Here is a 25,705-nt window from a genome sequence, read left to right as displayed (position 1 = left end):
GCAGACCCAAGGGCACTCTAGCCTAGGAGTGTCACATGTCCAAATTACATCACTGCCTGCCTTCTCATCCTACCTCCCCAGTCAGGGTTCCTACACCATTACATGAATGCCACTGATTTTTATGTATGAAGGTGTTGGGAGAAAAGCAGTCTATCCTGATTTATTTTCATTTTTAAGTAGCCTACACCAAATCGAACCTCTAATTGCTCCAATTTCAGTCCATGGAGAGAAAATATGCACCAGGATGGGGCATTTCCACATACAAACATGGTATAGCTACACTGGTGTTTCACCAGCTCTATGTAAGTAGGTGGAAGGAGACCACTGAACAGGATTCCGTTTCAGTGAAGGAAAAGGCTCAGCAACATGATCTAGTTTAACAAAGGTTAAGCATCCGAGATCCACAAGGCATGTGCTTAATCCCTGGGGGTCTAGAAAGACAGGCCTTGGAACAAAGACTTATGGCTCTGCGAGCTGAGAACAATGGAGCACACATAAGATAAAGGACAGTGTCTAAGGGAGGGATCGGCCTTATCTTGAGAGTCAAGAACGATACATGGGAGTCTGCCAGGTGCACAGAATAAAGAAGAAAAGAGACAAAAGAAGGGCATTTCAGGCAGTGGGAACAATCCTGAAATACCATTTCAAAGTAGACCCACAGTGAAGACTGCTAGGCTGGACAGGCAGTCAAATCAGAAGTAGTCAGGAGTGCAAAGTAGAAGGCCCTGTGTGGTCACACTAAGGAGCTTGGATTCTACCTCTTGAACGGTGGGAATCACAGATCTGTGATCCAGAAAGCTCGCCTTGGCAGCAATGTGAAAACCGCACTGAGGCCCCTGGCGAGACTAGCTCAGCAAGCACAGCCGCAGGCCAAGTGCAGAGGATGCCGCTCGCTGCCTTGACGTGTCCAGTTCCTAAGCCAGGACCAAACTACTTGCTTTAGAGCCCTGCTCTGGGCGAGAGCGTGGAAAACACCAAGTACTAGATAACGCCCTCTCCCTTCCCTCTTTTTCTCATCCAGCATCACACTGCACTTCAGAATTTCCTGTCCAGCTTCACCTGCTTTCAACTATTCACAGAGCCCAGTGTTCATGGTGCCACAGGTGAAGATAGAAATGGAGTCAGACTGTGACTTCACAGACGTGGACAGATACGGAAGAGAAACTGATGGCGAGACCACCCTCTAGGACACAGCTGCCCCCAGACAGACAGGGCTTCATCTTCACTGTGGGAGGGCACGGTTGCATCGTCACTGTGCGGTCTGGGCCAGACCTCTGAACTTCTCTGAGCGGGTTTCCTTATCTGCCAAACAGCTGGAGTCGTTCCACTTGATAGGAAACTGATCTGTGGATGAAAAGTACTACTTACGTGCAAAGCGGTCGCCTCCCTTCTGTAGTTATGAAAACAACCAAAAGACACATGGTACCTTATTTTAAAATGCAGTCCAGGATAGAAATTGTAACGTTTCTTGAAATGAAAACAATGCTTGCCCCCTAAAACACAGCTGAGATAAAGGGGGCAATAGTAAATTTTTATTGAAACAAATACCAGTTAGATTTTTTTTTAAAGCTTAGATTTTAAAGTATCTAGATGGTCTTGAACAAACCACTGAAATGCTCATACTTCAGTAGACCAAAGTTGGAAAATTTGTTTTGCAACTTGGCATAGTAAGAAATGCATAGAAGGCCCTATCTTCCCTTCCCATCTCGGGCAGCTTTCTAAGGCTCCTGTGGCAAGTCTGTGCCATCTGCATGCGTTGCGGGCCCTGGGCCAGCACAGAAGTGTGACTGGAGCGTCCCCAGACTGAAAAGCCAGTTCCCAAAGTCTGCTAATGAAAGAACCATACACATGAAAGTGGGCACATTTTCAAAATAAAATTGCTCTTGTTAAAATGAACTTTCAACCACATCTCAACAAAATGATCCTTTAAATTAATATCACTGGTCTTTCACATCCAGAATAAGACTTCTTTCTACCCTTGGGTAGGTCCTTCCTACAGGTTTTCAATGGCCTTGCTCCCAAAGTCAAACTCCCATCCACAGGACCACTGCATGTTAAGCAGCACTAATGTAAAATGATTATAACTTTGCAGTATTAGATTAGTACTTTAAAGGAATGATTGGAAGTTGGGTAGATTAATAACTCATTAATAAAGAAGCAAACCCTTCCTCATGAAATTTACTATCAGTCTATCTTTAATCCCCACTTATGAAACACCAACCTTGTTTATTCAACACCTACTATGTGCCTGACAGCCACAACGCAGCTGACATGTACTTTCTCCAAAACAACTATGGATTTGAATCTCAAGGAAATCACTTTGGTTAGTTATTATGTTTACTCATGATGACCAAAGCAGGTGCTTTTTTTTCTTCGTTCTTTTGTTTTTTATTTTTATTTTTTAAAGATTTTATTTATTTATTTGACAGAGCTAGAGACAGCCAGCGAGAGAGGGAACACAAGCAGGGGGAGTGGGAGAGGAAGAAGCAGGCTCACAGCAGAGGAGCCTGACGTGGGGCTCGATCCCATAACGCCGGGATCACGCCCTGAGCCGAAGGCAGACGCCCAACCGCTGTGCCACCCAGGCGCCCCTCTTTTCTGTTTTTTAAAAAGACAAATGACACTAGAGCATCGACACTTTGGGTACGAGGACAGCTAATTGTGTCTGCGATCCTCAGAGCTTCATACAGTGCCTGGTCCCTAGAAAACTGTGTTTATTAAGTTAAATCTCAGAGCTCCCTTCCAAGGGATACTGCCAAGAGGTAAAGCTCTAAAGTTCTCCTGCTTGTACTGATTGCGGCAAAATGATTTAGCTGTTCACTAATCCAGAACCATCCCCTGAGGGGCGCCTGGGTGGTGCAGATCCTTTGGCTCAGGGCGAGATCCGGGCGTTATGAGATTGAGCCCCACATCAGGCTCCTCAGGCTATGAGCCTGCTTCTTCCTCTCCCACTCCCCCTGCTTGTGTTCCCTCTCTCGCTGGCTGTCTATCTCTGTCAAAAATAAATAAAATCTTAAAAAAAAAAAAAAAAGAACCATCCCCTGAATTTAAGGATAAATTCTCTATCTTCAGCTGCACCAATCCTGGGAGATCTAACAATTGACCCTTAACATTTCAGTTTTAAAACTTGGCTGATTTCCAATAGCACTTTGTCCAAATTAAACTGTAGAAATGTTATGGATTCCGGAGTAAATGTGCTTGATTAATCAAGTTGGAAACTACAATGTTAATTTTTTGTTGCTGTAAATTAATCACTGTAACTTTCACCTTATTATGTCATTTATATTTTGTATATAATGAACATTTTAATTTTGACAGCTTTTAACAGGTTGACACATTGTTACATCTCCATGTAGCAGGTCAGAATTCCACTTGTAACTATAATTCAATAAAACTTAACCCTGTCTGCTCACCTTGCTCCATGTTTAATAATTTTGGTCAAGTCAGCAAACATGGGATGTGGACATGAGCTAAACCTCGCTTACAAAAACATCTCCAGCAAACTATCCTCTTTCATCTCCAGGAAACTATCAAAAGAATAAAGGCAGCTGGCAGAAGGAGGAAGTCAGCTCCCCATTGTTCTTTTCTTTCTACCTCAAGCTGCCTGGAGCAGGAGCAGGCAGATCTGTCTGCTTGGAAGCCAAACTACTCAGCCCTGGTAGAGAACAGAGGATACACAGGGACCTATCTCAGCCTCAAAATGTGCACAGCAAATACTTGCCTATCTGTCAAATCAAACACACACACTGAAAAAATAATTGTATAGACAGCAGAGAGCGGGGAGCTTGAAGGAGGGGGCTGTCAGCAGGCACATCAAGAAGTCCTTTGTAAATCCAACAATGTGTAAATTGAACTGCATGGTTTAGAAAACACCCAGAACAAGCCTAACCACTTAAATGACTCTTTCAGATTAAACTCCCAGCTTGGCACAGCCTGTTGGGACATCAGACTGAAAGGACTCGACTGGTTTCTCCACAGTGCTTTGTATCGGATTAAGGCACAGGATTAGGTGTCACCAAATATAGGAATATCGACATCCGTTACATCCAGTGAGAAAGATTACTTATGATTAGATCACAACTACGTAGCAGCAAGATACAGTATTTTGGAAAACTCATTCCACACCAGTCAGAAGTGTTTTATTAAAAAAAAATAAAATAGTGAAACACACACACAAAAAACCCTTTTAATCAGAAAGTCTGATTAAATTCAATATGAACTCAAGTTCTCAAAAACCCATTGGGGAAAGCCAACAGGTACATCAGAGAAAAGCAGGCAGCTGCTGACAAGTCTTTGGTGGAAAAGTAAGTTGCATACTTATACAAGCTGCCCTAATCCTAATGATTATCAAGCCCAAGTTCTGTTTTTCAAAAATAGGTTTCAAGATATCCCAAGGAAACCATACAGACATCCCCAAGAGTACAAAGATGTAACAATGAAGTTTAAGGATAGAGGAAAAGCCAAATATGACAACACACACAATCTATAAAATAAAATAAGCCTTTCAATCCTAGAGGAAAATGGGAAAGCCTTGTGAATGTAACACATGTGGGACGAGGACTGACAGCACGCGGAACTACCCTAAATGTTTTCCCAATGACTAAGCCACAGAATGACAGCTAAGGACACCATTCACATGTACTTTTACATACCATCGGTATGTAAAATTACAGTAATATTTTTGTCTACTCAATTGTCATTTCTTCCTTTTGACTTTTCCCCCTAATTTTCTCTAGCAACATTTTTCCTTTGGTTTGACCAGTTGAACTCAAAAGGTTTGGAACCTAAAGCGAGTATCAACTCTTATTGGAATAGCACTTGGGAAATGCAATCCTAGAAAAGGCAAATTTTAACTGAAGTGGCCTGACCAAGTTAAGCACCCACTCTCAATGGGACGATGTCCGATGAACGGCGTCTCTTGGCAGCTCACGCGACGCAGCAGGAGGCCGGCGTGCTCCGTGGTGAGGTATGGCAGAGCCATGCCCACACACACCCACCCATTTCAGCTTTCAATAAATACAAAACATCATTTTAAACCATTTCAGTAAAATAAATAAAAAATATTGCATTTCTATTGGCCTGTTTCGCCTCTTGGACTGGCTTGGCGTGGTGTTTGTGTCAGAAGACACAACAGTTAATTGGTTGCTACTCCACGCTCCTTAGGCTTCACTACTTCCCGCTCTTCAAGCCTCAGCACCTTTTTTGCAGCAATAATGGTATTCTTCATCAGCATTGCCACTGTCATGGGACCAACACCCCCAGGGACTGGAGTGATGTAACCGGCTTTCTTTCTGACTCCTACGTGGAAACAAGACAGGTAGACTGCCTTAATCATGGCAAAGGAAATGTATGCATCTTAACGTACCACGGAAGAAGCATTCAAAGAAAAAGAAAGAATATACACAGGCACCTTCATAAGCCTCAAACTCATAACAACAAAACAAGTCCTATCGACATTACTCAGGAGTAAAGGCTTTTGAACATACCAAAAAAAGAGCGCGTAATAAGAGTTGTTCAGTGCGTATTTATACATCTAAATAACCTGTAATCTACCATCCGTACTTTTCTTCCATATTAAATCAGTTTAAAAAGAAATACCTCAATGGGTTAACTCTATGTGATGTATAACTATAATTATTATTATATTAATATATTACCAATTAATACCTGCCTACAACATTTTCTTACTTTTACTCTATCTTATTTACGATATTTATTTAACTATACTGTTTGCCCAAAGCACCAAGGCAATTTTCTGGAAACTGAGAAGATTTTTTTCTAACCCAATCTTAGAGGAAAAATACTTAGATACCTAGGCTTGTGTATGATTGCTTTATTAGAAATAGAAAACTAGAAATAGGTTTACCAGCCTAAAATTGAGATAAACATGATAAGAACTGAAAGGAGAAATCTAATATATTTTAAAATCCAGGAATGTGCTCTTTCCTGGACCATTTTTCCCATTCCAGGTCTGTGATCTCTCCTCTCAACGTGAAAATGATAATTCTGTAACACCTTCTAGAAGACTCAATGGTTTCGGAGAGTCATTCATTAAATTTTCAGATTTGTTAAAAGTGATGGAGTCATTTTAATTATTAAGTAACCCTAAGGAAAGAACAAACAGCTCCCTGAAAAGTTTATACCGGTCCCCATAATTTTATGATATGAACAACTAAAATGGTTCTAGAATGACTATAATTTAAGTTTCTCTTAATTCATGTGGAATGCATTTTGAATTACCAGAGTAACATAAGCTGTTTTTTTTTTAAATTTTTTCAAGTAATTTATCCCTCAACGTGGGGCTCGAACTCACAACCCTGAGATCAAGAGTCACATGCTCCACTGACTGAGCCAGCCAGGTGCCCCCAGAGTAAGTAAGTTAAAAGTAAATGATCTGTCCTAAATGTCCATTAAAGGTAGTATTTACTGATTTTATATTTAAGAAAATTATACCATTTACCTTCAAAATCCACATCTCCAATTAACTTGGGTTTAGCAGTGATGGGATCTTGAACTCTATTTATTCCCACATCAATGACTGCAGCTCCTTCCTTGATCATATCTGCTGTGATCAGATTTGGAATGCCTGCAAACGAGGGAGGAATGAGAGGAATGATCACTAGTCCTGAAAGGAAGATTCTACTTGTCAGTCTTATCTGATTTGAAAGAACTAATTAGTTTCTCTGATGAAAACCTGTAAAAACCATTAGCCAAGGAACCACTGGAACTTCATACAGTGAACAGACATATTCAGAGGTTTTTGAAGTAACATTCACCCACCAAGTCAAGAGTGGAGCGCCAGAAACCAATGCCACAAACACGGTTCTCGCCTTATCCTTATGGGCCGCAGACAGTATCACTGCTAGGAGAATGGTGAATGGGGTAGCAGGGAGGCAGACAAATTGCAAGATAAGAGGTCCGTCGTCACCCTTGTGAGGTGAGGTCCTTCCATCCCCTCCCCGAGTTTCTTACCTGCAGCAGAGATCACAATGTCTGCAAGAACCGTATGCTTCTTTAGTTGTTCTTTGGGAGTGTATCGATGAGATATTGTAACAGTGGCATCACCTAGGAATTAAAAGGTACATGTCTTGATTTCGGAATCAAAGCTGAGACTGGATTAGGTTTCTCAACTAGGCAACCCATTTTAGAAATTCACCATCTCCGAAGAAGTAACTGACTTAATTTGTGTACCCCATTTTCTGGACAGCTAAGTACCAGTTGCTTTTCAGCAATTAATACCCAGTTTCTTTTTTTTTTTAAATTTAAATTCAATTAATTAACATATAGTGTATTATTAGTTTCAGAAGTAGAGTTCAGTGATTCATCACTTACATGTAGCACCCAGTGCTCAGTACAAATGCCCTCTTTAATGCCCATCACCCAATTACCCCATCCCCCCACCCACCTCCCTTCCAGCAACCCTCAGTTTGTTCCCTATAGTCAAGAGTTTCTTATGGTTTGTCTCTCTCTCTGATTTCATCTTATTTTTCCCTCCCTTCCCCTAGGATCCTGTTTTGCTTCTTAAATTCCACATGAATGAAATCTTACGGTAATTGCCTTTCTCTGATTGACTTATTTCACTTAGCATAATACCTTCTTGTTCTATCCACATGGTTGCAAATGGTAAGATCTCTTTTTTTTACAGCTGAGTTATATTCCATTGTATATATACACCACCTCTTCTTTATCCATTCATCTGTTGATGGACATCTGGGCTCTTTCCATAGTTTGGCTACGGTGGACACTGGGGTGCAGGTGTCCCTTCAGATCACTGTTTGTATCCTTTGGGTAAATACCCAGTTTCTTATAACTTTTATCCCCTCATCCTAGCTCTTTGGAATCATTTAAAATTAAATTCATTCCTTATCCTATTTAGCAGCCTTTCAAGAATTTTACCTTTCCTAAGCAAAACATCACTAGAATTATTCAAGGTTGAAAAAAAAAGTGCTAAAAGGTATCTAAAAATACATAGTTTTGCCGTTATTTCTGATATAATCATGTAAGGTCCTATGAAAACCACATGTGATAACTGATTTCTGAGTCTTTTTCTCAGACAAATTATCTGATTTGAGTCTTTTTCTCAAATTATCAGAACTTGACATAATAACACATTATAGTCCTATCAAGTCAATCCTTTGCAATGGTCTAAGATTTTTTTCCTATCAAATGACAATGGGATACCAACTTTGAACTGTTTCTTAGTTCAAACTATCAAAGCCATAACTGAAAATGTCTGATTGCCTACAACCGTGCTTACACTCAAAACTCAAATATATTTCTGAGGCATATCCATTTCTGTACTAGTTCCCTAACAAATGAATACAAGTAGTCTCAGGTGATAGTTAGCTTCTCCTACAAAGATTACTCCCCAAATATCTGCTAACAAAATTACAACAAATACAAATACAGAGTTTAACAAACACAGGACACCCTCTGAAGGTTTGCATGGCAGGGAGCAGGGAACACTCCTCTGAAAGCCATTTCCTTACCTCCAGGGCGTTCGTGCGCCCCATCTGTGTGGAGCAGCATTGCAATGGGCATTCCAACATTTTTTGACCTCCCAGCCACAACCACATTCTTCCCTAGGGTTGGAATGCCTATGAAGAAATATATATATTTGCATGAAAAGGAGTTGCCAGACTATGTCAGAAGGAGCAACAAAGAAGGCAGGCAGAGGGCCTAGGACATGAATCTAACTGTGATAAGGAAGGGAGTTACTAAGCTTGTTGCCTCATCAGTCAAGGGGGCCCATCACTTGCTACCCGTCCTGAAGGCTGAAAGAACATGAGAGAAAGCACCCTGGAAGCTACAAAATGTTATGAGTGTGCACTATCAACACAATGAAACCTTATGTTTCCCTCAGGGAGGCTTCTGGATTAAATAGCAACACAGTCAATATAGCCAAATACAGTTAAAACAAGCAACCGCAGGGAGAGGCGGGCTCTGGGGGCAGGACTGGAGGACGTGTGGCCTGAGTGTCCACTCTGCGACTGTAGGTACTGTTATCACAGGCAAGTACTGTTTTCATGATACTAACACAGACAAACAACTATGGGATATACCTACCAGTTCGCTGAATTATTTCCCAGACACCCCATGGGGTAGCCGGTAACATGGAGTACTGGTCCAGACACATTCGCCCCACGTTAATTACATGAAAGCCATCAACATCCTTGTCTGGGGAAACAGCGTTGCAGATCTTCCGCTCGTCGATGTGCTCTGAAAGAGAAATCAAAGCAGCGGCCTGAAGTCACTGTTGCATACTTGCGCTGCCTGACTCCAGCTTATCTGGTTTATCGTGCAAACCCATTCCCCCTCCAGGACTTTTCTCCGTGATTGACTTCTTGGTCTGCACAGAAGGAACACACACCACGCAAAGCCAAATGCCAACACCAAAGGCAGTACCCTCTTGTGCAACTGCTTCCCTCCGTTGCCGGTTTGTATCAAGATCTCAATTCCAAGTCAAGGAGTAACTGGTATTCTGAATAGGTTGGTATCTAGTTTACCTCCCGTTTAAGTCAAATCCACGAGGGGCCAGGTGTATAAAGTAGCTAAGAATTCTCTACTCCTCAAAAATCATTCTGAGTGATAGAGTCCAAAACTCACCTGGAAGAGGCAGCTGAACAAGGAGGCCATCTACATTATCATCATTATTTAGTTTATTGATTAAATTCAACAGTTCTTCCTCGGAAATTGAAGCTGGTTTCACAATTGTCTCACTGTTGATTCCTATAAGAAAATTCCAAGGTTAAAAAAAATATATCGAGGGGCGCCTGGGTGGCACAGCCTTTGGGCGTCTGCCTTCGGCTCAGGGCATGGTCCCAGAGCTGTGGGGTCGAGCCCCACGTCGGGCTCCTCCGCTATGAGCCTGCTTCTTCCTCTCCCACTCCCCCTGCTTGTGTTCCCTCTCTCGCTGGCTGTCTGTCTCTGTCAAATAAATAAATAAAATCTTTAAAAATATATATATATCGAGGCATTTAATGAGCAATGCTAAGTTGCCTGCCATGGTATCCTAACATAGATATTCTTTATCATACCCAACCCTGGTAGCTAAAAAGCCCAAATCAGTTCCCAAGGCACCTAAAAAAGTAACTTCACAAATATACCCGCTAGAGAATGCTGGCTTGACAATTATCTACATTATTCTACACTATTCTCATGAACTACGATTTACAGACATGGAGACTGAGGCTCAGCAGAATTGAAACACAAGCCATCTAATGATGAAGGCAATCCTTCCAGTTCTGGAGTCCGTGTTCTTTCCATTGCACTGTGCTTCCTCCTGGTATCTTAAAAAGCCACAGCTTGCCATTTTCTAAAGGTTCTAAAGGTTTTTCAAAGAAAAGGGCAGGCCTCAATCCTCACTGATACCAAGAACTCACGGCCCAGTCAATGGCCCCACCACCCCAGTGGTTTCACAGCCTTCCAGAAGGGAAGGGCACCCAGGGCTCAAACCACCGACCCACAGAGGAGCAGGAAGAGGCAGAGCCGAGCCCACCCACCCCAGGTCTACCATCACACAGAGTCTGTGGTATAGTGAGACCTTGAACACAAACCTCCCATCACCCATTCCAAACTCTAACCACTGCATGATTTTTTTTTTTTAAGATTTTTATTTAATAGAGCAAGAGAACATGCAAGCAGGGGGAGGGACAGAGGGAGAGGGGGAGGGAGAGCGAGAGCCAGAGAAAGAGAGAGAGAGAATCTGCAAGCAGACTCCACACTGAGTACAGAGCCTGACGTGGGGCTCGATCCCAGGACCCTGAGACCATGACCTGAGCTGAGATCAAGAGTTGGTGCTTAACCAACTGAGCACCCAGGTGTCCCCCACTGTATGATTTAATTGGCTTTGGACCCAGTTGGTAGAGAAGCAGAAAGCTATTTCCCAGAAGTCAGTCATATCCTTCAAACCAAGGACTGTGTTCTAGGCCACAGCACTGAGGCCTCCTCAACCAAATGCTCAAGCATTTCAGCCAGACTCTCTTTATTGGTCAAGGAAAGCAAATGTAAACCATGGTCAAGGTCCCTTGTCCAATGCTAAGACTAAAGACAGAATTCAGCTTATATTCCAGAAGACACCGAGAATACCAACCATATTCCTTCCATCCTAGTCTAGAAGCCTCCCCAACAGATAGGCCTAATTTCTTTATGACCACATTTTGGATACAGTTCAATCCCAACAGCCTCCTCTGCTTGAGTCTTCTAATCAGAAGAAAGAATCACAAATGACAATGGAGTTGGCCTGGAGAAGCCGCAATCTGACAGCAGCCAGGGCCTGCGAGGAACACATACCCACTTCTGCAGCTGCCCGGGTTTTGTTGAGGACGTAGGAGTGACTTGCAGGATTCTCGCCCACCAGAACCACACTCAGGTGAGGCCGCTTGTTGCCCGACGCCACCCATTCCTCCACCTCCTGCCGCACTTCCTGCTTGATCTGCTGGGCAAGTTTCCTTCCAGAAATGACAACGGCTTCATTTCTGCCGGAGGCAACAACAGTCACAAAACCAAATAGTTTAAAGTTTTGTGAAAAGTAAAGATCAGACTACCAAAAAAAAAAAAAAAAAAAGGTTATTAAATACCCCAAACTTAAAAAGTAGATGAAAACATACGGTGCCCATGCCAAGGGACAACGGAAATCTGAAGGGCAGCGTCAGCGTGGTAAATCATGTTTAGGGACATAAAGTTGACTGAAATAGTTACTGTCATTACCTGGAAGCTTGGAGAGGTTAAGTGAGTGACTGCTAGTACCTGGCAAAGCCGGCTTTCATAGCCAGCTCTGTCTGAATCCAGAGTCCAGGCTCTTACCACTGCACCATCCTGCCCCCGATCATTGACAGATTGATAGACCAAAAAAAAGTTTTCCACTGTTTTAATTCAAATTGTTTTATTCAACCTGCCACCACTATGAGGTTTGTGTTTCCTTTGTGCTTATATACCATTTTGTAGTTGTGTTTTGCCTGTGTTATTAGCATCCAGTCATGTGTTTCAAACCATTTCCCAGTTAAGTCACTTGGCTTTTAATTTCTATGATGCTTTCAAATATACAAATTATGCTATGCAATTAAACCAACAGACAATGTTCTGGACAGGTCAAACCTCAAAATTACCACTGCTCCCCACAGCCCCTCCTGGAGAAGACTTTCCATAAGAATAAGGAGGGTCCACCCCATGGGTGACAGTGTGCTCCACCCTGGGACCCCAGTGGCCCATCCACAGCTGACAGACCAGGAGTGAGTATCTGATGCCTAGGGCAACTTCTAGGCCGGCCAGTGGTCCGGCTGGTGCACAAGCTCAGTGCAGCAGGAGCAATGGTATAGTTAACTAGACTGGTAGGAGCTTCTCCCCGAAACACATTCACACACTAGAACCAAAGAGGACTTGTTGGTGGGAGGAGCTGAAGAAAGACATAGAAAAAAGTAGAGACAGAGAGAACAGCAGTCACACTCATGGTAGGACAGAGTAAGAGATGCGGAAACTGCTATTGATGGGGCAACGAGAAAATTCAGGGTCTAGAAGAACCTCCGGTTCCCAAAACCATGTTCCAATCTCTGAAAGACCACTTCTTCCCAATAAGAACTGTTTCTGCAGCTCTTCCTGGATTCTAATGTAGAAGATTCCTGCTCTTCTTATTTCTGTTCATATCCATAATAAAGTTCCCAGTACTTAATGTAGGATGAGCATCTGTTCTTTAAGCATAAAGGTCTCAGTGGAAACAAGTCTTTCCCTTTAGTTTCCTTTCTGTCCTCAGTATCATGAAGAACGCTTCAACCTCAAGACCAATGAGACACACGATTGTCTGAAATATTGAAAAAATTTCCCCTTATAGCACGTATTTAATTCTCAGGGATAACACCAAGGTACTGGTTATCTTGAACGGTCAGATATGATTCAGTCTCTCTTTTTTTAAGATTTTATTTTTAAGTAATCTCTACGCCCAACATGGGGCTCGAACTTACAACCCTGAGATCAAGAGCCACACGCTCCACCGACTGAGCCAGCCAGGCGCCCCAGGTATGATTCATTCTTAAGACCACTGCTAATTAAAATGGAATTTTAAAGCTTCAACAGTCTTTAAACCTTCCATGCTTCCTTTCCATTAAGATTAAATACCTACTTTAAACCAGATCGAAATGTCTTAGATATAAAGCAGTAATTTTATATCTAAACCTTATATTAATTTGTATTTGTATCTTGGAAGGTATTAAAAAGATAAAATTTTATAGCAAACAATACTTTCACCTAATTTTATGTAATGATACTAGCATAGCACAAAATATATAATAGCATTTCACAAACACCCATGGTATATTAAGGAACTGAAAATATGTTAATATTTGCAAATCTATTTTAGAACTAGAGTTGAAGGGGACTTCATTCAAAGGGCTTTGGACACGAACACCTCTGGCAGCACTTCTGGGGAACAGCCCCAGTCCAGAAATGCATTCCCAACCCTGGAATGCTGAAGAATGAAAGATTACTATAAAAGAGCTTACAGCAGTGATTTATACTGAATGAAATAACATATATAAAGTGAAAGGCATATATATTCAATAAAAGTTAATTTGTTACTCTCTCTATATAATATATATATTTACTCATAAGGATATGTATGTAAACATATATACCCACATATAAATATTCAATTAAGTCTTAAATTGCATTTCCTTAAAAAGTTCCTTTTGAGGGGGTGACGGGGTGGCTCAGTCAGTTAAGCGTCAGCCTTCAGCGCAGGTTGTGATCTCAGGGTTGTGTGACAGGCCCCTATCAGGCTCCACCCTTGTCTCTCTCCCTCTGCTCCTCCCCTACCCAAACCCACCCCACCCCACACTCTCTCTGACTCTCTCAAATAAATAAAATCTTTAAAAAAAAAAATTGAAAGCAATGAACTTAGACAAAATGGCAGCAGCACATTTGGGCTAAGAATGATCTACTACAGTTAAGAACACAGGGTTCTGGGAGAACCCAGTGTTCCAAGTCCCAAAGGCAGGTTCTGGATGTTATGCCAATTAGCTTTTAAAAAACTGTCAAAGAGCAACAAGAACCAAAAACAAAGCAACAATACAATGAGTATCTTCTGTACTATCAGCTGCTTTAGCCCTCCTCTGCATATACAACTCTGCAAAATGTGAAACACAGTCCTGCCAGTGAGGCATTACCTCATGTCCCATCATCTCTTTTGCCAAAGGGCGGATAAAGTAACTGTTACCCCAAAAGAAACAGAAACAGAGGCTCAGCTCAGTCCCACAGGGAATCTGAAATGTATTAACTATATTAGCTAACGCTCATGTAGGAATTAAATGCTTTTCACAGATGTGCTTAATAATTCGTTAAAATTACAAATGAGAATAAAATAAAATCAGTGAACAGACTAGAAAAAAGTTACAAGGACTGTTCAAATAAAATTCAAAACTAAAATCCAACTCAGTAGCAGCTTCGCTTTCCTAATTCAATAGCTCACAGCACTGTAATTTTCCATAAAAACAATTACTAGGTGCATTTTACAAATGATCAGGTTATTCTGGAGAGAGTTCGGGTATCTACTAATTAATTACATACAAAGGGGGATGGAACTAACATTTCTTAAACACTAGGTATTTTGCTAAGAGTTTTACATACATTACTCTCATTTACCTTGGAGTTATTATACTAATACTGGTATACATAAGGGGAAAGTAGAAACAAGATTCAAACGCAAACCAACCCCTGCCTCCGAAGTCCATTCTTCCCAGTGTACTATAGTACTATCTCTCCAAACATGAGTTTATACTCCTGAAACCCTCCCCCTCAAAAGCAAGACATGCAGACTCATAAAAGATATTATTGTTTTACATTTACTAGCCAGCAGTGATCAAAGCCAATACAAGGAAACCATAAATACCATAGTATTGCCTTCAGAGATATGGAAGTCTACTTGTTCATTCAGAAACATAAGTGAAAGGAGGGCATCTGTTACTGGAGAGTGAATAAACTGGTTCAGTTTTCTAGGTGATGAATTAGAGGGTCTTTACAAATCTCTTCAATCATGAAAGCCACAGGCACACGCGGCCAGAACTCAGGAAGGGAGCAATGGAGAGAACAGACAGTAATGAGGGATGGGGCTGGAAAGGCAGGTCAGGGTCAGAAGAAGAAAAGGGCTGAGTGTCCCAGGTCTTCTTTCAAGAACGCATTAATGGGCATTCTGTGCTACGACAGCACCTTTGAAATGTTTCTAATAACATTTCTTTACACTGAGTGGAAAGTACACATGTGTTCTGCCCCTTGACAGGTAAGTGAGTTCCACTGGCAAACAGGACTTAGGACCATCCCTGAATTCACACTGCCTAGCGCAGTGCCTGGATGAAAGAAGCGGCTGCTGTTCCAACGCTCAGCTCGCTGGCAATGCAAAGGCTCTAAAGATGGACGGGAGTGCGCACATTTAGGGAGAGAAATCATAGGCCCCCAGAAGACTCTTCCACCTAGGTTTAAGAATGGGAGTTTGAGGGGCGCCTGGGTAGCGCAGTCGTTAAGTATCTGCCTTCGGCTCAGAGCGTGATCCCGGAGTCCTGGGGTCGAGCCCCACATCAGGCTCCTCCGCTGGGAGCCTGCTTCTTCCTCTCCCACTCCCCCTTCCTTCCTGTGTTCCCTCTCTTGCTGGCTGTCTCTCTCTGTCAAATAAATAATAATAAAAAAAAGAATGGGAGTTTGAGGTCTAGAAAGATCAGAAAAATCCTATTACCTCCCTAAGAAAAGGCAAACAGAGCTCTTTCTCTCCTCCTCTAGGGTATTTTTCTCTTCAATTTACTCAGCCTGGCAGTGACTAGCCCCGGGTGGCCCGCATCAAAGCCCTGGTGACCACGGCACTTTTATTTTCTTGGGAACGAAAGGGGCAGCTTGAAGAACTGCGGGAGCCACATCCACCTCCCGAAGGAGGAGGGAAGAGCGGGTACCCGGCAAGCAAGCCGGCTCTGGGATTTCATCAGACTGCACCAACCCCCTCCGCCGCTAGGATCCCGACGCGCTCTGAAGGCTGCTCATTCAGAGCCCTTCCCCGCGCTCGCCAGAGCGTGTCCTCTGCTTCGCCAAGCGGCTTGGCAACACCGCCAAGGGTGACCGGCAGGTTCTGGCCGGTAACCTCCGAACGGTCCCGCGTAAATCCGGGCGCCCCAGAGCCAGCCTGCACCTTCACTCCGCGCCGTGGGGCCCGTCCCGCCTACGGACTGGCCCCGAGAGAGGGCGACGCCCCGGGGCTGCGGAGACCCCCTCCGTCTGAAAGGCTGGCTCCGGGCATCAGCCCGCCCCACGGAGCGAGCGCCCGGACTGCGGCCGCGCTCGGCTGCCACGTCGCCCAGTCACCGCCTGGGACAGAGATGCTCAGCAGAACCCTCGGCGCTCCTCCGGAGCCCGGGCGGCCCCCCACCCTCGGTCCCCCTCGGCTTTCGGCGCTGACCCAGCTCCCGGACCCTCTTACCGAACTACCGAAAGGTGGAAGGGGCGATGACGGAGGCGGCAGCTCTGCGCGGGCCGGAGCAGCCGGGTGGCCAACGTAGACACGATGGAAACAGCAGCCATCACCCGCGCCAAGGTCCGCGCCAGGAGGGAAACGCGCGCGCGGGCCCTGCAGTTATACCGCGGCCGCGTGGCAGGCCCCGCCTCCCGCCCGCACCCATTGGCCCCTTCTCAATAAAGCCCTGCTTGTGATTGGGGCAAGAAGAGCCGGCGACGAGGCCCTGGGAGGCTCGGAAGCCTCGGTAGCCTGCAGAGATTGGCCAAGGAAGGCAAGCCCCTGCCTACGCAGCGGGTGTCACGGAAGCCGGGCCAGCACGAGCGAGAGTTTGTTCATTCATTGCTTGAACAAATATCTGAGCGCCTACTGTGTGCCAGGCAGCGTAGAAAGTAGATAAAAAGACAGGCAGATAGAAGAATGATGGAGTTAGAAAGAAACTATTTGGCAAAATCATAGTAAAACCGGATCATCAATCGATGTCAAAACAACCGAATGAAGCTGGATGAGGAACAAGGTATGTACTTATTGGGTTGCCAAATCTTACAAATAAAAATAGAAGACACTCAATTAAATTTGAATTTTAGATAAATAATTTAGGAGGAGGGGTCATACTTGTATTAGGATAGTATTCGAAGGTCATCTGCAATTAAAATTAAACTGGGCTTCCTGTATTTTATCTGGCTACCCTTTTTGCATTGTGTCAAAGTATCTCTCCCACAAAATAGTTACTAATAGCAAAGGGGGGAAATAGTAAATTCACAACAGGGAAACCTGAAAGTCACGACCTTAAACAAGTGATCAAAGTTAACACCATCAGTAATGGAACAAACACACATTATGATGCATTAAGGAGGACACATCATTTCGTAACTCTTCACAAGTCTGAAAATTGAATGAAGTGATTTTTTCCTAAACCATTAAGCCCCCTAAAAACTATTACAGCTTTTTCATTTACACGTTGAGAGGAGAGAACACAGACCTGGAATATTAAAACAGTCCCAGAAAAAGCCATATTCCTGAAATTTTGGAATATGCTAGTGAATCTTAATCTAATCACAAGGAAATACCAGATAAGCCCAAACTGAGAAACATTCTACAAGAAAAGCAGCCTTTGCTTTTTGAAAAATGTCAAAGTCATGAAAAACAAAGCATGAGGTAGTGTTCTAGATTAGAAAAGTCTAGACATGACAAATGTAACATGTGATTTGGAACCAAAAAAATTATTTTTCTTTCTCTTTATTTCACTTTTCTTTTCCTTTCTCTTTGCTGTAAAGGATATTACAGGACAATTGGCAAAATATTAATAAAGTCTGTAGATCAGCTAATAGCATGGTTTCAGTGTTAATTTCCTGCTTTACCTAATCATATTGTGGTTACATAAAAGAATGTACTTGCCTTTAGAAATAAAGAGACATCATGTCTTCAAATGGTTCAGAAAAAAATATATATATAATATAACATAGCATAATATAATATGGTTGACCTTTGAATAACGGGGTTATGCACACCCTCACATGGTCGAAAATCCTTGTATCACTTTTGACTCCCCAGAAACTTAACTACTAATATCCTAATATTGACCAAAAGCTTTACTGATAACAAAAGTCAATTAACATATATTTTATGTTATATGTATTATATCCACATATTTTTTTACAATAAAGTAAGCTAGAGAGGGGCACCTGGGTGTCTCAGTCAGTTAAGCATCGGGCTTCGGCTCAGGTCACACTCTGTTTCTGGGTCCTGGGCTTGGCCCTGTGTTGGGCTCCCTGCTCAGTGGGAAGTTGGCTTCTCCCTCTGCTCCTCACCCTGCTCGTGCTCTCTCTCTCTTTCTCAAATAAATGGATAAAATCTTTAAAATTAAAAAAAAAAGTAAGGGACGCCTGGGTGGCTCAGTCAGTTAAGCGTCTGCCTTCACCTCAGGTCATGATCCCAGTGTCCTGGGATCGAGTCCCGCATCAAGCTCCTTGCTCATCCAGGAGCCTGTTTCTCCCTGTGCCTGCCACTCCCCCTGCTTGCTTTCTCTCTTTCTCTCTCTCTCTGACAAATAAATGAATAAAATCTTTAAAAAAAAAAAAAAAAGGTAAGCTAGAGAAAAGAAAATGTTATCAAGAAAATCAAGGAAGAGAGAAATACATTTATAATACTGTATTTATAAGAAAAATTCTACATGGTGGACCCAAGCAGTTCAAACCGGTGTGGTTCAAGGGTCACCTGTATAAATATTAGTTTGTTAAGGGTGTCATAACAGAATATCACAGACTGGGTAGCTTAAACAACAGAAATTTATTTTGTCCCAGTTCTAGAGGCTGGAAGTCCATGATCAAGGTGTCCACAGGGCTTTTTCTCTCTTGAGACCTCTCTCCTTGCCTTGCATATGGCTGCCCTCTCGCTGTCCTCACGTGGCATTTTCCCTATGGCAGAACACCTCTGCTATGTCTCTCTGGATATCTTAATTGCCTCTTCTTATAAGGACACCAGTCAGATTGGATTTGGAGCTACCCTAACCACCTCACTTTAACTTCATTATGTTTTTAAAGGCTCTATTTCCAAATACAGTCACATTCTAAGGTACTAGGGATGAGAGATTCATAAATGAATTTTGGGAAAGGCACAATGCAGTCCATGACAATGTATATACACAAAGAGAAACTGATACACTATATGGCAAATGTAACATATTAACAGCTGGGAAGTGGGTGAAGAGCTCTGAACTTTTCCTGCAACCTTCCTATGGGTCTGAAATTATTTCAAAATTAAAAAAGAAAAAGACTAGTGGGGCACCTGGGTGGCTTAGTCAGAGAAGCAGCCGACTCTTGGTTTTGGCTCAGGTCATGATCTCAGGGTCTGGCACCGCGCTCAGTGGGGAGTCCGCTTTAGGATTCTCTCTCCCTCTGCCTCTCCCCCCACTTGCTCATGCCTGCTCTCTCTCTCTCTCTCTCTCTCAAATAAATCTTAAAAAAAAAAAAAAAAAAAAAAAAAAAAAGAACAAGTTAAAAAAGAAAAAAAAAACAGTAAAATTTCTGCCCTCATGGCGTTTGGGGATAAGGTAGACATAACAGTGAACAAGAAAAGAAAGTAAGAATAAAAATGTGGTACTGAGAACCTTTAAGACAGCAGATGTGAACGAATACTATTGTGCTTGGAAGTAAGGGCATAAAAATTTCAAGTAAAATGCAAACTGAGACTACCCAGATTTTTAGCCCAGTGGGATGAAAGACAAATCATGTTAGCAGTTGAGTGGATAAGTGATAGAGGTACGCCCAGGGGCCTCTGGGAGCTTAGCAGAGGGACCCATAATTCATGGCAAATTCCTCTTCTTGCCTTTAGACTGGAATTGCCTCTATGGCCATAGTGACAGTGTAAGTTGGGAGAAGGAAGCCAGGGAGTACATCCAGCCTTTTTGGCAGGGCCTTTGACAGGGAAAAGGAGCCCCGGAGGTTCACAGGCAGTACCTCCTAGCTCATAAAAAGCTGGGAATGGGGCACCAGGGTGGCTCAGTTGGTTAAGCATCCGTCTCTTGGTTTCAGCTCAGGCTGTGGTCTCATGGGTAGTGGGATCAAGCCCCGAGTGGGGCTCCACACTCAGCTGGGAGTCTGCTTGAAAGATTCTCTCCCTGTGCCCCTCCCCCTGCTCGTGCTTGCAAGCTCTCTCTCTCTCTCTTTCTCTCAAAAATAAAATAATAATAATAATAAAAAAAGAATCTTGTGTTTGGAGAATACTGGCCTCAGAATTTCCAAGATTTAGGTTCTTTCTTCAGTTCTCTTTCTTGTCTTTTGAACTGGGGGGTCCTTCAGTTTAAGGGGTTCCTCTGTATCTGGGGGAGGCAGTGTGGTACCCTGAAGTGATACAACTCAGTTTTCTTTATTTTTTTTTAACTATTTTATTTATTCCTTTGAGGAGAGAGAGCATGAGCAGAGGGGAGAGGCAGAGGGAGAGAGAGAAGCAGACTCCCTGCTGAGCAGGGAGCCTGACACAGGGCTCCAAGCCCAAGACTCAGACACCGTGTGTGACCTGAGCCGAAGGCAGATGCTTAACCATCTGAGCCAGCCAGGCGCCCCTAGAATTTCAAGGAGAAGTAAGTAAACCTGACTCTATTTGGCAGGAAAGGGGACAGAGAGTGAGAGGTTGGAGAAGAAGGGAACTAAATTCATAGACCATTAGCCACAAGCCAGGAACTGTGCTAGATATTTGCCTTACATTTGCTCACATAATCGTATCATTCCTGTGACGTCATTCTATTATTGTCTCTATTATGGAAGAGACAAATTCACAAATTTAAAGTAATTTGCCCGTGATCAGCAGCTCGTAATGGCAGTGCCAGTATTAAACATAGGTGTGTCTTCATCCAGAACCAGTGCTCTTCCACAGAACATGTCTATCACTGTCGTGTTAGGTCAGACGGAAGACAGGGCATCTGGCAGAATACAGTGGCCAGAGTGTAGAACAAGGAATCCTGACAAGGTTATAGAACATTTAAGGACATGATTCTCCCGGAAGCTTGTACTCTAACAAGCCTTCCGTTGTTTCCCCTTCTTCTTTGTCGTCTTCTTCCTCCTCTTTCTTCTTTTTTTTTTTGTTTTTGTTTTTGCCAGCTAAAATGAACTCATTAAATTTTTACCATTTACAAAAATGTTGTATGATATATATATATTTTTAATAAAGATGATAGGGATGCCTGGGTGTCTCAGTGGGTTAAGTGTCTACCTTCAGCTCAGGTCATGATCCCAGGGTCCTGGGATTGAGCCCCACACCGGGCTCCCTGCTCAGTGGGGAGTCTGCTCCCTCTCCCTCTGCCCCTCTGCCTGCTTGTGCTCACTCTCTCTCTCAAGTAAATAAAATATTTTTTTTAAAAAAATAGAGATGATGCTTTACCAGAGTGCTTAAAGCACCAAGGATTGTTATGGAAAATTCTGCTTATCTCCCAAATATCAGTACTTGGATGCCAATCCAGGATGTTCTTGCTTACTATCTCCTTATAATTAATTATAAATCAATTACAACATGTATTTTATCATGAAAATAATTCTACACACTTTCTATTTGTCCTGGTTTTATTCCATTTAAGATTAAAGGCTGTAGTAATATTGAGGGGAATGATTTGCTGCAGAGAACATAACTAACAGGTAGCACTTACTGTGTGCCGGGCTTTATGTTCTAAATGCTTTATGCTTAATAACTCGCTCAGTCCTCACAACAACCCTATAAAGTAGTATACTACAATATCCCATTTTAGAGGTCAAGAAACCGAGGCACAGAGAGGTTAGTAACTTTCCCAAAGTCACATGGCTAGTAAATAGCAGATCTAATTTTCCAATTCATTTCTTTTCCTTTTTTTTTTTTTAAGATTTATTTATTTATTAGAGAGAGAGCTGGGGGAGAGTGAGAGGGAGAGAGAGAATCCACAGGCAGACCCCCCACTGAGCAGAGAGTGCAACCGTGGGGGGCTCGATCCCAGGACCCTGAAATCATGACCGGAGCGGAAACCAAGAGTCAGCCGCTCAACCAACCGAGCCACCCAGGTGTCCCACCTTTCCTTTTTGAAGACACCGAGAAAATTTGTTTTTGAACGTTCAGAGAAAAGGAAAGAAGTTAATAACCCAAACTTTGGTTTTTGAGACTAACAATAGCCAACATACACTAGGCACAGTTTTAAGTGTTTTCCACGTATTATCCAATCCTCACACCTATCGTATTATTATCCTTGTTTTACCGATGGGGAAAGTAAGACACAAAGGGCTGAAATAACTTGCCCTCGGTGCACAGCTGGTAAGTGGCAGAATGAACAGAGCAAAGTAAAATGGTGAAAAAATATGAGAGAAAAGGCATTGAAAACTTTGGGGTCATTGGGGTCTCCATGGCAGAAAGCAACTTGACCTGATTTTTTTTCTCCATTTCTCACTCAAGAAAGACTATGCTTTCAGAGAAAGCTGCTCTTGAGTGAGTGGAGCAGGCCATGCCTGGGTGACAGAGGTTTTCATCAGTACATCTGGTTCCTGCCCGTGTCCCTCCCCCCACACGGATGGCAGCTTACAAGGCTTCTGTCCTGAATCACTGAGGTGAAACCTAAAGCTGAGAAAGCTGTCACATTTCCCCACGGTCGCTGCTTTCATAGACTTTCCCTTTAGTCCTCATCTTACCGGAAACTTTGAGATCATTCAGCAGGATTGACCCTCTCTCTTATCCTTCGAGACTCTGCTCTTGCTTTCATAAGATCCCCTCCTACTTTCCCTTCTACTTCTCTGGCTGCTTCCCCTCTAAGTTCTCCTCTATGTGGTTTTTAAATATGTGGTTCTTTTTTTTTTTTTTTTAAGATTTTATTTATTTATTTGACAGAGACAGACAGCCAGCGAGAGAGGGAACACAAACAGGGGAAGTGGGAGAGGAAGAAGCAAGCTCCCAGCAGAGAAGCCTGATGCGGGGCTCGATCCCAGAACGCTGGGATCACGCCCTGAGCCCAAGGCAGACACTTAACGACTGCGCTACCCTAAATATGTGGTTCTATCCTGGCACTCTCTACCCATCCCTCAGCTATTTTAGTCTCTGCCATGGTGTAAATACCTACGTGCTGCTAACTCCCAAGTTGTTGTTTTGTTTTTAAGATATTAAAATTTATTGGAGAGGGAGAGCATGCGCACACCAGCAGGGAGAGGGGGAGAGGAAGAAGGAGAAGCAGGCCACCCGCTGACATGGAGCTCTATGCAGGGCTCGATCCCAGGACCTAGAGATCATGACCTGAGCCGAAGGCAGATGCTTAACCAACCGAGCCACCCAGGCGCCCTGCTAACCCTCAGGTTTAGCCCCATCCTGGTCTCTTTTCTGAGCTTCACATCTGAGTGTATCTGTATTGTCAGCATTTCAGAGTTAACACACTGAGAACAGAACTCCCGACCTACACCCAAAGCTGATTTTCCTCCCAGTCTTTTCTAGCTTAGCAACTGGGACAAACCAGTGACCTGTTAGTCATTTGTGCCAGAAACACAGGACCCAGCCTTGACCACATCCAGCTCTGCACTGAGACCTGCTTATTCTTTCTTTCCAGAATAGATCTCAGTTCCATCTACCTCTCTCAGTAGCTCCGGTCCAGCTCAACTCCATCTCCCCGCCCAGACAACGGCAGTAACCTCCTAACTGCTTCAGCGTTTTACAGTGTAGCTGGCATCGTCCTTCTCCTGAAAACCTCTCGGTGACTGGCCACCTTGCTTCACATAAGATCCAAGATTCTCGGTGACTGCCTTCTGCTCCCTTCACTTTTCCCTTGCCTGCCACATTTGCTGACTTCTTCGGTGCCTTGATCAGAGCAAACACCCACTTCAAAGCCTTTGCAAATGCTGCTGACTCAGGGTGGACCCTCTCCCCCTCTCTACAGTTGGCTAACTCATCTTCTGGGGGCTTGGCTTTAATGGCATTTCCTAAGACTCCCCAGTCTCTCTTAAGTCTCTCATGACGCTCTCAGAAGGCTCTTAATGCATTCTGTGCTTTTCCTCCTAAGAGTAGCTCTGTGATTATTTGCTTAATACCTATCTCCTCCAACTGAATGTAAGCTCCAGGAGGACAAGGACCATGTATTTTATTCACCAGTCCAGGTGACTGGCAGAGGTCAGACCTTAGACTTAAAGATATTTTCAAAGTGGGAACGTTCATCCGGCTTCTTGGCTGATAGTTTTCGGTGTCTGATACAATGGGATTTCTCTTTCACAATCTGCCACCTGAGCCCTGAGATAACAGGCAAGGACGGCTTAGGAACTTCACTGCTGTCTTTTTTCACTCTCTTGTGACCGGGGCTGAAACACTAGCTGCTGCGGAGAGACNGCTGCGGGGGAGAGCCCCGGCTAGCCGGCTAGCCGGGAGGGGCGGGAATCCTGCCCTGAGCCACGTGAGAAGAGGCCCTGCGTGCGAGTGGGGTGGGTGCGGCAAAGCTGGAGATCTGCGAATGATGAGACAGGACACTTACACAGAACAGGAACTGTATGGATCAAAACACCTAAAATAATTACTCTGTGGTTCTATATTGACCCCTGTCATAGACCATAGGTAATGGGATTTAGAACTAAAAGGAAATGAAACATATATTTCATTTTTTTATTTGCAAATAAGGAGACAGAATTAAAGCATAAAATATTTGGCCTAATTGACTGTATCTAGTTATTCTTTTTTTTTTTAAGATTTTATTTATTTATTTGCCCGAGAGTATGACCGTGAGAGTACAAGCGGGGCGGGGGGGCGGCAGGCAGAGGGAGAAGCAGGCTCCCCCCTTAACAAGTAGCCCCATGCGGGATTGATCCCAGGACCGTGGGATCATGACCTGAGCGGAAGGCAGACACTTAACCGACTGAGACACCCAGGCGTCCCCCAACTCAGAAATCTTATCTTTGATTCCTAAGTGAAGTGTATTGATATTCTGGTCAAATACTGACCTAGGTTTTTCCCCAATACTTGAGACTCCTCACTTCCCCCACCCCTAAATCTAGCTATCCTGAAAGGATTTTTAATAAATGGGTGGCCTTTCATATCCACAGAGGAGATGCCCAACTTGAACAATCCCACTAAAAGTGGGAAGAACTTTCATGAATTCCTTTCAACCCCATGCTGTTTGGAAATATTTTCATGGTAATTACATTATTTAAATAATATAAATTATTATAAAACTATAAATCCATACATGATTTTATGTTTATAGCTTTTTAATAGCTATCAATAAACACAGTTATAAATTAAACACCAACAAAACTACTGATGTTCATAAAATCAAAATACCATCATCACTTAATGTGTGGGATATACTTGGATGAAATGAAATCACCTGCATCATGGATATGCTAGTGACAGGCATGGGGCAAGGTCTTCTGCACTGGGCATCTCGCACCACCATCTACTGAGCTATGACTTTTTTCTCCCACAATTTTTCTTTTCCTTGGTTTCTTCATTCCAACACGGCATCATGTAGCTCTCACTTGGTGCTAATGCATTGTTTTCACATCATTTGCTTCTGTTAATGTTTCATTAGATCATAGCGGCTTGGCACTTTGGTACCAACAAGAGCAAGCACAAATGGACCCACGGTACTGAAATTGTGTTATCAGAGGGTCATGCAGTTGATGGAGAACGACATCGTCCCATACGGCAGCCACTAGTCATATGTGGCTACTGAGCACTTGAAATGTGGATAGTCTGAATTAAGCTGCGTGTGTGTAAAATACACTCATATCATATTTTGATGAC

The 25,705-nt window shown here is 43.3% G+C and overlaps 2 protein-coding genes across 2 annotated transcripts in view; one reads left to right on the top strand and one right to left on the bottom strand.

The window, feature by feature from the left end:
* The window catches only part of SLC4A5 (solute carrier family 4 member 5), a 124,934-nt gene extending 123,781 nt beyond the window's left edge, over window positions 1-1,153 (top strand). Inside the window, exon 33 of the mRNA XM_034659387.1 lies at window positions 1,022-1,153. The gene's annotated coding sequence lies outside the window, so the exon portion shown is untranslated. The remainder of the gene's footprint in view (window positions 1-1,021) is intronic.
* A 2,950-nt stretch (window positions 1,154-4,103) lies between these two features.
* MTHFD2 (methylenetetrahydrofolate dehydrogenase (NADP+ dependent) 2, methenyltetrahydrofolate cyclohydrolase) lies at window positions 4,104-16,604 on the bottom strand. The gene is made up of 8 exons (XM_002921483.4): window positions 16,448-16,604; window positions 11,293-11,477; window positions 9,607-9,729; window positions 9,067-9,219; window positions 8,490-8,597; window positions 6,973-7,065; window positions 6,461-6,586; window positions 4,104-5,298 (listed from the first exon to the last, which is right to left on the bottom strand). Exons 1-8 carry the CDS (start codon window positions 16,546-16,548, stop codon window positions 5,135-5,137), a joined length of 1,053 nt encoding a protein of 350 aa, XP_002921529.1. The 5' UTR covers window positions 16,549-16,604; the 3' UTR covers window positions 4,104-5,134.
* Between the last annotated feature and the right edge of the window lie 9,101 nt (window positions 16,605-25,705).

Source organism: Ailuropoda melanoleuca, chromosome 4, assembly GCF_002007445.2.
Source record: "Ailuropoda melanoleuca isolate Jingjing chromosome 4, ASM200744v2, whole genome shotgun sequence".
NCBI classification, from domain to species: domain Eukaryota; kingdom Metazoa; phylum Chordata; class Mammalia; order Carnivora; family Ursidae; genus Ailuropoda; species Ailuropoda melanoleuca.
This window is presented reverse-complemented; position numbering and strand designations above follow the sequence as displayed.

Coding starts and splice junctions, on each gene's coding strand:
- MTHFD2 (XM_002921483.4), bottom strand. CDS start 16,548: ATGGCTGCTGTTTCCATCGTGTCTACGTTGGCCACCCGGCTGCTCCGG. Junction 6,587..6,972: donor CATTGTGATCTCTGCTGCAG/GTAAGAAACTCG, acceptor CCTCGTTTGCAG/GCATTCCAAATCTGATCACA. Junction 5,299..6,460: donor TGGAGATGTGGATTTTGAAG/GTAAATGGTATA, acceptor GTTTCCACGTAG/GAGTCAGAAAGAAAGCCGGT.